This window comes from Mesoplodon mirus (genome assembly GCF_964341445.2).
Source record: "Mesoplodon mirus genome assembly, chromosome: 12".
In the NCBI taxonomy this organism is placed as follows: Eukaryota; Metazoa; Chordata; class Mammalia; order Artiodactyla; family Ziphiidae; genus Mesoplodon; species Mesoplodon mirus.
In genome coordinates, this window is record NC_138988.1 from 53,467,032 (window position 1) to 53,480,150 (window position 13,119).

A 13,119-nucleotide genomic window follows, 5' to 3' on the forward strand; every position below is an offset into this window, starting at 1 on the left:
CCATTATATGAACATACTGCTATCAATGTTTATCTTAGCTACTTCTGACAGACTTAGAATTGCTGGGACAAGGGGATATGCATCTTCACTTGCATCAGCTAATGCTGAGCAGTTAAGTTCTCACCAGCAATATACGTTTTTGTACACCCTCTCACTTATTTGCACATTTTAGCTAACCCTGGTGGGTATGTTCCTTTTCATATATTTATTTCCTATTTGGTTTCTTCTGTTCAGGACTAATCAAAAATCATCTGTGTTTTTTCCTAAGCGTTCTTTACCCAGTCCGGATATTAATCCTATGTCAGCTGCAGGTTGGGTGACAACACATCCTCATTTCCCCAAGATACCCAGTGTATGCCTGTGGTCTCAGGGTAAATATTAAAAGTCATTGAACAAAGGTGTAGAACTCACATTACCTGAGTTGAGTTCAAGACTTGACTTACTGAAAAGCTACAGTTAATCAGTGTGATATTGGTGTTGAGGACACACACAGATCAATGAAACAAAATAGAGAATTTTGGTCAGTTTATTTTCTACAAAGGCCAATTAAATGGGAGAGATAGGTCTTTTCAACAAATGGTGTTGGCCCAACTGGATAAATAAAACTCACACCTCATCATACACAAAAATTAAATCAACAGATTACAGAGCTAAAAGTTAGTTAATTATGTGTAGACCAAAGATACGAAGTGGGAGGTTTGCTCACTGACAAGTGTGTTTTTCATATTCCTGGCAGAAGGGAGGTAACAGAAGCTTGACTAGTGCCCACCTTCCTCCTAAATAGCTAGGGCAGGGCCATAAAAACATTTTAAAAAACATAGATTATATGTTTATATATAATATATATTAAAAGATACAAAGTATATATTTTTTCCTTCAGCAGGATACAAGCCTGAGCTCTGATTCATGTTAATTTAGTTTTGTTAGAAGAGAGAGATGATGTTTCATTTATTTATCATCTGGCTTGTTTGAATAATTATGATAGTGTGCTGAGGTTACAATGCACTGTTGGCACAGTCAGTCTGGCTGCCACTTGATCTTGAGTTTTCATTCAATCTCATTAGCTTCAGCTTTCACTGAAACCCAATTCAACAAAAGCAGACACTTGGTACTCTAATCAACCTGTCACCAGGATTTTAAAATATGATGACTCTCCAAGAATATTCCATATTCTCCAAGTAAATAAAATACTGAGATTGTGACTATGGGATGCACAAAATTTGGATTGCCAAAGTCTAGCTGTTACACAGCAAGAGAGGTGAAAATGTTGTTAAGAAAATTACTATATCTGTTTTAGGATCCAAAGGACCATAGGTAACTTTGTTTCTAATATTCAGCTTCTGACAGTAGTGGACTGGGGGAGTTTGGACCAACTCTTTGGCTAAGGACAAGTAGTAAAGCTGGACAAGAAATAACACCTGTTTTAAGACTTCACAGAACCAAGACATTATCACCATGCCAGAACCCAGGAGAAGATGCAAATCCTGAGAGAAAAGCTTGGCATTTGAGGCCATTTCCCCCTGGAAATTGGCAGAGACTGAACTGCAATTTCAGTAACCTTGTAGAACTAGGAGGACAAATGTTGGTATTGAAACCGCATGGATGAAGTCCTTGCAGGGTTTCAGCCTGGGAATAATGAACCAGTCCTCACAGTGATGGCAGCCTAGCTCTGTGTATCATATAGCATCCCTTAAATTCGATTAATGTGACTCTGGCTTGCTAGTTTCACTAGGTACCTAGCAGAAACAAAATCTTCTAGAAAGGAAAATATCCTAGGCCTAAACTCACTTAAACAATTTCTTAAATATGTGTCCAGAGCACACAATCTTCCCCCTCTCTCCTCCACACATTAGGAGGAAACACACACCAGAAACAAAACCCACAAGAGCTGAGTTAGTGGATTATCAAACACACTTTAAAATAATAAAATAACTATGCTCATTATGTTAAATAAAGGACTGTCAGTGGGTCAGCTGTAAACCATAAAAAGAAACAGATTTGGCCTGGGAAGAAAGATAAACTCCAAAATTGAAAAACAGTAAGTACAAAGAACTCAATGGATGGGTTTAAGAACAGATTAGCCATAAAACTGATGAGAGAGTTGCATTGAGAAAATACACAGAATGGAGAGGCAAAAGGAGAGAGCCAAGAAGGCTTAATTAACTATGTTCAATTGGAGTCTTGGAGAGCAAAGAGCATGGGGCAGAAACAATATTGAAAGAGATTGAAAGAGATGATTTGGGAACTTAAAAAAAATGATGAAAACCAACAAGCTACAAGGCTGAAAGCCCAACAAATCCAAAATAGGGTACACTAGAAGGATTAAAAAGATACATCATGCAAACATCTTAAGAAAGTTGATATATAACTTACTAATCAGACAAAATAGGCTTTAACAAAAAGCATTACTGAAAATAAATCCTGATATTTCCCCCAAAATTGAAGGTTCAATTCACCATTAAAAGTTCTAAATATATATACACCTAATAATCTGGGTTCAAACGTAAAAAAAATAAACAGTTCAAAGAGGGCAAACCTATAACAGTATACAATTTCAATACATCCTTCTCAGCAAATAACAGAACAAGCTTCAGGGAGATTTTACACACAAGCACTCTGGACCAGAGCAAACTGCAAACATCTTCAAAGGATTAAAATCAGATTATCTGATTACAATACAATTAAGGTAGAAATTGATAATAAAAGGATAATTTAAAAAACAGTATTTGAAAATCAAGAAATGTACATCTATATAACCCATGGTTCAAAGAAGAAAGTACACAAATTATGCATTAAACTCAATGACAGTTCACATCAAAACTTGGGAGAATGAAACACTATGATTGGAGTAAATTTATAACTTTACATTCATGTATCACACTAAGGTAAAAAGAACGACTCTCTTGCAAGCAAACAGACGTAAATTAACACCAATGAAATAAAAACACACTGTAGAAAATATCAACAAAGCCATAAGCTGGTCTTTGATAAAAAACTGAAGGAAAATGAGAAGCAAGGTAATGAGAGAGAAGAGACAGAAATAGGGATGCAACAAGAAAAAAGAAAACCAGAAATAATCATTATTCCAGGAATGCAAATTTAGTTCAACAATGTAAACAAAGTCTCTGTAATTCACTATTAACAGAATAAAGGAGAAAAATCAGAATCATCTTAATAAACAAAGGAAAAAATCACCTGATAAAACAAAACTCATTCATGATAACTCAGGAAATTGGGACAGATATGTACTCAATCAGATCAAAGATACCTAAAGAAAACTACAGTAAACATATTTAAAGGAAAAATATTGAAAACTTTCTGTGTGAGACAGGAGCAAGACAAACATGTTATCTTTTCTATGCAGTACTATGCTGGATATCCTGACCAGTGCAGCAAAGGCAAGAAAATCAAATGTATAACCACTAGAAAAGGAGAAATAAAACTGCCATTATTCCCTAATTATGAGGACATATGTTTATAATAATCTGAATGAATTATTAGGATGAGTTTAACAGGTTGTTCAGTACAATTTCAACATATAAAACCAAATGTTCTATATACTGACATTTGGAAAATAAAATTTTATAAGAGTATTTATCAAAAAATATACCTTGTAATAAAACTTATGAAAATGTGCAAGACCTATTGAAAAACTACAATACAGATATTAAAGATGACCCAGACCTATATAAATTGAAGGACATGCCATGTTCACAGAAAGAAGACTCAGTATTTCAAAGGTGTTAAATTTTCCTAAATTCATCTATAGTTTCAATGCCTAATGCCCAGTCAAGAGCCCAACAAGGTTTTTCTTTTTTTTTCTTTTTTGGTGTTATTTAATAAACTGGTTCTAAAATTTATATGGAGAAACAAAGGGCCAGAAATAGCCAAACAAAGTCTGAGAAGGTGGGGATGGGAGACATTACCATATTAATTATCTTAAAGCACATTAAATCAATACAGAAAGGTAAGCAATCTATGGAATATAACATACAGCCCAGAAATAGATTCATGTATGGATTTACTGCAAAAGGAGAACTGCAGAACTTTAGGAAAAGGACAGTCTTTTCAATAACTGGTGCACAATTAGATTTGCATATGGAAAAAAAAAACAACCAAAAACCTAATGAACCCAAAACAAAACCCAAACAATTCACACTGTACTCAACAGATGAATTCCGGGCAGACTGCAAACCTAAGTATAAAAGATAAAACAATATATTTCCTGGAAGAGAATACAAGAGACTATCTTCACACCGCAGGTTAGGAAAATATTATTAAACAAGGCACACAGAAAGCAACAGGCACATGGAAGACTGAAAAATACAACATTAAAATAATGAATTCCTAGGCAGTTTGCAACACAAATGATGAAGAGGTTATATACAGGATATGTAAACAACTCCTACTAATACAATAATAAAAAAAAGAAAAACCAAATCCTTAGAAAAAGGGGATTGCCAAATGACCAACCTCATTAGCAACCTGGAAATGGCAAACTAAACCACAATGGAAAACCATCATTCACCCACCTTAAAGGCAACATTAAAAAGCCTGACAAGAGCTGATTAGGATGTGGGAGTAACAAGAACCTTCATACCCTACCCAGCAATTCTACTTTATTAGGTAAATACCCACTAAAATGTGTGCATGTAAGCTCCACGTGAGGTGTAAAAGAAAATTCCTATAGCCTTAACTGTAATATCCTCCAACTGGAAACAACACAAATATCTATCAATAGAATGGTGTGTGTGTGGGGGAGATACACATACACAGGAATACTATACATCAATGAAAATAAATCTACAGCTGCATGCAACATTTGGAATTTCATAAACACTAAGCAAAAGCAGCTAAATAAAAAAAATACATACTTTGATTCCATTTTATTGTTCAAAGAACATGTACAATTAAATATGTTTAGAAACAGAAATTACCGTAAAACCTAGGAGACTGATTACCTCCTAGAGGGGCAAGTAGGACAGGCCAGTGACCAAGTGGGAGCATGAGGAAGCTTCTGGAGTCCTGGCAGTGTTGTTCTCTTGATCTGAGTTGTGGTTACAAAGTTGCTTGTCTTGTGGTAATTTGCTAAGATGTACATTTCTGTCTTCCCAGTGTCACACCTCACACCAAAAGAAGGATTACTTTTTCATTTCAGACACCTGCCATTTTTAACAGACGGCTGTTTCTACATTCATTCATGACTCCACCTACCTCAGTGAGGCCTGGGTAACAAGGCAGGGGGTCTGACAGCACCCACATCAAGCAGCACCCATTCCAAAGGAGGAAATTCTGGAGAGGGTTGCACAACAATTTTTAAGAAGTGTGCAGAGGCTCCAGATTTCATAATCTTATGACCTTAAGCTATGGAAACGATAATACCCTATAGGCTGCTTTTACACCATCTAGTTCTCTGGCCTTTTGGTCATGGCCTGGGGACTCGAAGTTAAAAATCTACAAATGCAAACTCAAGTAAGTAGGTAAGGACGTTAAGTTTGAAAAATGAATTTATCTTTGGACTTGCTGCCTCACTGCCTTATTTATACTACAAAGCACTCAGCGTGTTCAATTCTAAGATGTGGAATAAAAATAAAAGCTGTTTTACTGTCTATAATTTCACTTTTCTGCTACAATAAAATCTCAAGTGTGGTTACAATATAGTTTTTGCTGAGGCAATCCACTGAACCAAAATGGGGTTCCCTAAAACTGGAAAAGGTGAGAGATCATTCCTGCTCTTAATGAGAAAATTATATAAGACTTGGCTGATTAAATATCGCAACTTTACAGAGCAGGGCTTTTTTGTTAAGAGTCCTAGCCTCATTTACATGGAGATTAAATTCTTATTTGGCTAGGTGTCTTCCCCTCACTCACCCATAAAAAGTCAAAATGAAATTTTCACTCTGGGGTGGAAAGGAAGGCAAAATAAATAATAGATTAGTTCAGCTTAGACCTTAGACCTAAGTTGAACTAATCTAACACTTTTTTTTCCTACATGTGTTCTCTAAAACCTTTGTAAAAGTGAACAAGAAGTATGTATTCAATACTATTAGTCCTTTCAAAAATAAAAGATGTATAAAAGACAACGCTTAACACAAAATTTGAATTAACTTTATTTTCCCTACAGTCAACAACTTCTCTGCACTGAATTTTAAAGCAACAAAGTAAAATAAAATCCTCCAAATGACAAGGTATCAGAAATCCAGATTTAGTTATACTTTTTGTGAAAAGGTTCAACCACTTTATTGGTATGTAAAAGAACCATCATCTGGGTCAAAAATGGATTCTATAAATCAAAGAATATTCTACACTTTGGAAAAGAAAATCAGCAGTAACATTCTCAATGAATATTGTAAATTACACTTTTCTTCATAAAAGTTACATACTATTCTGCACTTTTCCACCAAAAGCAGTGGTGTAAATTATGCTTGTTTATATAAAAAAAGATATCCTGTGGCAGGAAAAACCCTTTCTCTTTCACTTTTACTAAACAGGAGAAAATTTTCAAGTCTATATAAAGTTGCCTATGAGACGGAAAGTGAACATGTTCAATCTCCATTTATATTTTAGTGCATTTTTTGGACAATTGTCACATTTTTAATAAAAGTAAGAAAATGCATATAGCATTAAAGAGTGTTTCATCAAATGCTTAAGGGATTAACAAAATATGGAACAGAAGACAAAATCACTGTGATGGATGAAACTGTTACAAAAATGAGAGAAATCCAGGCGAACTTTACAAATCCTTTGTCATTTTGAAGAATCACACAAAATGAACTTTGGCTACCTGTCCACTTTAAGGGTTTCTTCCTTAATCTTTTGCATGTAAACAAAGTGCTAACCTCAGGACTAAGATACCAAACCCCATCCTGGTAATTAGCAACATTCTGTGCAGTTGCCATGATTTCCAAAGGATATAAATTTAGCCCTTGAATGAACAATGTATGAGATCTGCTCTGTAAGTACCTGGTGAAAACAACTGCTAACAGCAGCAATAATGTTTCAACATAAAAAAAAAACTATTTGAATCGATTAGTTACAGGTCCATCTTTGAAACAGCAGCTTCTCAGAGCAAACAGTAAGCAATAGAAAATATACATTTGATGAAACATTCTTTGCACTGGAGAAACATGAAAATAAATATAGTTCAAGGAAGTATAATTATTTTTCTAATACCTCTTTCTCAGACCGTACTAGTTTACTGGTTCAAGAAGCTTGCATCACATTTTGTCATTCGTATTTTACGTATTGCTATCTGGGTAATTCAAATAAAATGCAGGTCTTGTAAAAGAATAAAAACATTGACAAGTATGCATGTGCCAGGGACCAAATTAGAGGGTTCTTTGGTGCGATTAGTCCAAATTCTCAGATTTGAAGGATAACATGTACCAGTAAAAAAAAAATCTGCTGTTAGACATTTACAGCAGTGCTCTGTCTTGCTTCACATTACAAATCAAAAACAGCTGTTCTCAGTAAGCCAATTTTATTTTTTAAATCAGGCATTGCCAGAAAGTTTTGTACATTAACCTGGACCAGTGATGGTTCCAGTGATGGTTCTGTACCCTCCGTCGCTGTGAAACATGACATGAGCTAAAGGCAAAGACCGGTTCTCACAAGGACATCTGCTTCAAGTTAGGAACCAGAACAGTATATTTAGACAGTCTTCTTAGATATTTTCTTGCCTTTCTTAAAAACTAGTTTATTTTTAATGTAGCCACGCTTCCTTTTCGCAGTCTATAAAGAAAACAGAACACATGGTGTTAGTGCAGGTTTCCTACGGATTAAAACTACAGATACACACATGGTTTACCGCAGAATGATGAAGACTGTCTTAATAATCCCTCAGATCTTCTTAGGGCTGGACTCCTTGAAACAGTCAATGAGCACCACGAACTGCTCTATGCCAAGGATGCTGAGATCCAAGATGAACTGGACTAGGTCCTCACCTTTCAGATGAAGGACGACCACAGCAGTCCTCAAACGCCTGTCATACATTCCTCACCATCAAGTGAATGAATCCCCACCTCCCCTCTCAACCGCTAAATGCTTAGGTGTAATAATTACTCACATTCCCAGGCATGATAGAATATATAACTAGACTAAGGATTCAGAAAATGTTAATGGTGCTCCTAGTTTAGTTTCCAAGAATTAGCTGTGTCAGAAATACAAATTAACTTAGTAACTTTTGGAGCCCCAATTTTCTTATCTGTAAAAAATGAGGATGATTATACCTATCTACAAAAATAAAGAGAAATAAAGTTACTTGGCACATTCTCCAATTTAGGTAGGAAAATAAGCACTTAAATATTAAAACAAAACCCAAACACCAAGAAAAAAACCTGTAACATCCCTTGAGCATCACAGATCTTTAAAAAACTAAGATATTTTTCATTTTTCTTAACATTTCAGGATTCCACTTAAAATACTGTCAACTGATGTCTGTGGTATAAGAAATAAATTACTACAAATGTGGTGGTAGAAATTACTGCAAAAATGTTTGCTATTTTAGAGTCTCACAAAGATAAATCAATATAGGACATGGGTCTGACAATCTGACATATTCACAGATACTGAAAAAAGCAAATTTCTTGGAAATTAGTACTTTAAGGCATCAGTCAAAGCACTGGGTTAGCAGCAGGTGAAGACTCAAGAGATTGACCCCTCAATTCAATTCTCACATTTAAATACAACTTTTGGAGGAGGTTTCAGAAACTCTGGCAAATGCTATGTCGTGTGCATATATTATGATGTTCAGTTTAAAACAATTTATAATTTTTTTCTAACAGCGACAAAAATACAAGGTAGAATGCAATCCTTCTTAAGGTCACAAAAATTAGCTACTGCTAACTTGCCCACAATATATGTTACCTTATTATTAACTTATTTTATTAGGGCAAAAAGTAAAGAATTTCAGAGGGCACAATTTGTAAAAATTCAAACCAGGCCAAGGAGTTGGTTTCTTTATCATCATCACCTACATTATTTCTAACTTGAAACCTTTTCTATGAGATCCTGTAAAATGCCCCAGGTCTCTGCACGTATCTATCTAGGTCCTCAGGGTGTTTCTCTCTAGGAGCAGGTGAGCCACGCAGCCCTGGACTACAATTCCCAGTGCCTCAGCCATGTCAGCTTGGCAGTGGCAGGAAGTGGCTGCTGTACTCACTCATACCCCCTTCAACCCCCGAAATAAAAACTGGGCTGGAGAGAGGAAAGCAAAACAAATAAAAAGCATTCCTGCTAGTACAAAACTGAGTACAAAGCCATGGAAACCAGAAATACTAGATCCAGGTTGTTGGCTAATAGAATATGTTTTTGGCATACAAGACAGATGGATTTTTATTTATCCATTCACTTATTTGGGGGAAATGATGAGAAGACAAAGAGGTCAGATTAAGAAACTTCACTATCAACAGTTATACAGCAAGTTCAATGCCTTGTTTTTCATAACTGGGCTGAGATGCCTTAGGAGTGACTGCCTTCAGACTGGCAGCATTTGTTCTGACTTCTGCACTGATGTGACTCACCAGTTTCTCCTACCACGTGCCTATGAGACACCAGATCACTTGATATGACTGACACAGTGAGTGCCAGCTCTCTGTGACTTATTTAAATACATTAGTCTAGATATGGTAACCTATTCCTGGCACAGAAGGTGTTCAGTTAAAGTTTCTATTTACATACCATACAGTTAATATGCAGCACTTTATAGTACAAATTGAAATAATCTGTATTCTGAATATATTTGAAGTATATTTTAAGTAATACAAAGGGATAAGACAATTCCTTCAATGATTTAAAATAACTGATCTGAGCGATGTAAACCTAAGTATCTTTCAAGACTTAAGACTGAGATCAGTCTAATAACAATTAGTATTCTAAGGGTAGTACCTTAAAATACAATCTTAATATTTCTTCTGACTGCTCATTATTTTCCATCTCCCACAGAGGAAAAACCATATAAATACTCATTATTCAGTAGCTTTTATAGCAAAGATTAGATCTATTTGGCTTAAGTGAGCCATAATGACCTCCAATAGAAGACTTCATATCTTATTAAATATTTATTACAAAAGGACTGCAATAGTCTCATCATCGTAATTCTACCTACAAGCTTTGTCATGACAATTATATTTAAAAATAATTATCTTAAGATAAATGATTTTTTTTCATTCAAGACTCAAACCAACTCAAGTTTATTTATTTTTTCAATGAATAATACAGTAACATCGTACTAGAATGGAACATGAGAATGCTATATAAATTTGCTTTGACCAAAAGATGATGAACGAATCACAACTGTTATTACTTGTTTGGCATTTTTACTTTCACAAAGGTTCAGAAGCCACAGACACATCTCACTTTACAAACAAGTCTTACTAATGGGAGTGGCACAAGCTAAAGCCAGAATGCCTCTGGAAAATCTTAGCTTGGTTCACTGATAACCACTCTTCCCTACTGAGAACTATCCAGAACAGTTGCTGCTTGGGGTACCTGAAGTGCTCAGTTTACAAGGATTGCCCTCAGCAGGCTGGCTTTATATCTACTTTGTATATAAGCCTTGGTCTTTATTCATCTGGCAAATGAAAATTTATTCGCAGTTTTCAGTAATTATTTATCAGTCAAACCAACCAATCTTGAGTTACCCTTTTTTTCTCTTTTTATTTATTTTTTTATACAGCAAGTTCTTATTAGTTATCCCTTTTATACATACTAGTGTATATATGGAGTTACCCTTTCATAAACATGACTTCATTTGGCACCCACCTTCTTTGACAAATACTTCTGTTTTGGGAAAATGTTGGTTACTCGAGGTTTGTGGTCTAGTGTCTCCCTGTTATCGGGTGCTTTCACTTTATATATCCTTACAAGCCAGTGCTCTGATGTAAAGGCCTCCTCCAAATGCTTGAATTTAATGTCCTTGTTTCCAATCTCAGCATTACGTGTTCGATCAAAACCTGGGGGTGTACGGAAATCCAGCTGCAAAAGTGACATTAGTATTGGATGTTAACCATATTGGAAAGCTTGCAATATTAGAAGGTAGTAAATGTTAGCAGCAGAGTAAAACTTTCTCCTTTTAAACTAGGAAAACACAATCAGAGCAATATATTGTAACAGTTCTTATATGTTGCTAACCAGATAGGAAAAACTCTGCAAGAGAGAAACTAAATACATCAGAATTAGAGTTTCACTGAACCCTTAGAGTGGATGAACAGCCTGCAGGCATAAAAAAACCAAAATAGCAAAATGAAATCCATTAAAGCCCTTCTTATAGGTATTCAGAGAAAACACACAGAAGGGCCTGCTTTTCTGCCCCAGGGCCTTGCACTATACTATCTACTCTTTCAACCTCAAAGTTCTTCATTCAGTGATTTTGCATGGCTGGTCCCTTTCTATCCTTTGGTCTCAGCCCAAATACCATCCCTTCAGGAAAATATTTTCTTGAGATTGATGGTTGCGAAGTCTCCTCCATTGACTCCTTATTCTTTTACTCTATAGTGTTTGTTGCTAAAGTTTTTATTTATTTTTAAAATTACCTATATCCTCCAGTAGGATGTAAGCTGCATGATGACTTTACCTTATTCAGTGGGGCTCTATCTCACCAGCATTACTTGTTAAATCAATTCACAAGCAGTGATGCTAACCAACCTGAAATTGGGAACTATAAAGGAAGTCAGACAAGCCAAATCATGGGAAGATTAACCAAAAATGAAAGGAGGAAAAAATGGAGGGACGGGAGAAGATTTTAAGAAATTCTCAGACTAAGTTTATGTTGCCATACAGAACTTAAATGAATTCAACTTAAAAATAAAACCAAAAACCAAATCTCCTCCAGTGCGAGAATAACTTGTTATTGCTCTATACAAGAGCAAAGTTATATACTTCATGTCTTAAACATATTATTCTCAAGTAGGGAAAGGCATCAAAATGAATGCATGCTAGAGGCACGGCTTAGAGCTCTTGATAAACGTGACAGAAAAAAAAAGTCCTTCAATGCTCTCATTAGTGAACAGAGAAACTAATCTTTCACCCATTTTCTGAGGTAGCTAATTATTATGGCTTAAGTTGCTTCTTTCTTAGCATGAGTTTAGAGACCAGGCAGTGGCCTTCAAAGAAAACACAAACAAAACCCTAAATCTGGTAGTAAAATTTTTGTCTATTTTTTCAGTAGAGTAAGCGAATAATGTGGAAACATTATCTTGGTATTTGTATAAAATTTCCCTGGTATTTGTATAAAATTAAACAAGCAATTTTTCCTCTGCCATTGATGTAACCTTAGTATGAAAGTGTAACTTGGTATGACAGTCATGCAATCTGAGAGCTATGAAGAATCATAGAAGCCATCAGTCCAACCCCCATTATACACAGACAAGGAAAAAAACAAGTCCAGAGAGAATGTGACTTGTCCAAGGGTTACATGACCTGACAGAGCCAGATCTGGAACCCAGGTGTTGTGACAGTCCGTTATCTGTTCTTTTTGCCACGATGCCTCTTTGCCCATTCACTCATTTTTGTTGACTCTTAATCTTTTGTACCATATCATTCCAATTTTCTGGGAAAACTCTGACCCAGAGAGTCCTAGCTCTCTGTGGTAATGGAGAACAGGGAAACAGTGAATATGTGAAGTGACTAAATAATTCATCTCTTTAATTTCAGGCTTTCCCCCACCAGGCAGTGAAGTTAAACTACTTAAGATCACACTGTTTCCCAGCTGGAAGACCTCTCCCTGGTCTTCCAAAAGCATCAAGTCAAAAGTGAGATGGCAAGCAAAGAATGGATTTGAGCCTATGTTAATTAACAATTCTGGAAAGAAATCTTCGATCTAAAACATATTTCCTCGTTTTTTACATACAAGTTTCAGAAATTAAATTTAATAGAGAAAAGAATCTTTAGATGAGCACATTTTTCTTTACAGTGCAACCAAAACATCATTATCCTGTTTTTTAGAGTCAGACAAGGCTACTTAATATTCCTTTGAATAAAGATTATAGAAAAATTGATGTAACTAACCTGCATTTCTCCAAATCTGTAGTATGACATTTTATACATAAGGCAATTCAACAAAGTAGGGGATCCTGCTTTGTCTACACGGAATTCTCCTTGTGGGGTGAAATAGTCACTTTC

The 13,119-nt window shown here is 35.5% G+C and overlaps 1 protein-coding gene across 1 annotated transcript in view; it reads right to left on the minus strand.

Annotated features, from left to right (window-relative positions):
* Positions 1–6,086: 6,086 nt before the first annotated feature.
* The window catches only part of STT3B (STT3 oligosaccharyltransferase complex catalytic subunit B), a 101,583-nt gene continuing 94,550 nt past the window's right edge, over positions 6,087–13,119 (minus strand). The window contains exons 14-16 of the mRNA XM_082637542.1: positions 13,006–13,119; positions 10,762–10,974; positions 6,087–7,731 (exon numbers count right to left, since the gene is read on the minus strand). Of these exons, the coding sequence (XP_082493668.1) occupies positions 7,651–7,731; positions 10,762–10,974; positions 13,006–13,119 (408 nt within the window). The 3' untranslated portion in view covers positions 6,087–7,650. The remainder of the gene's footprint in view (positions 7,732–10,761; positions 10,975–13,005) is intronic.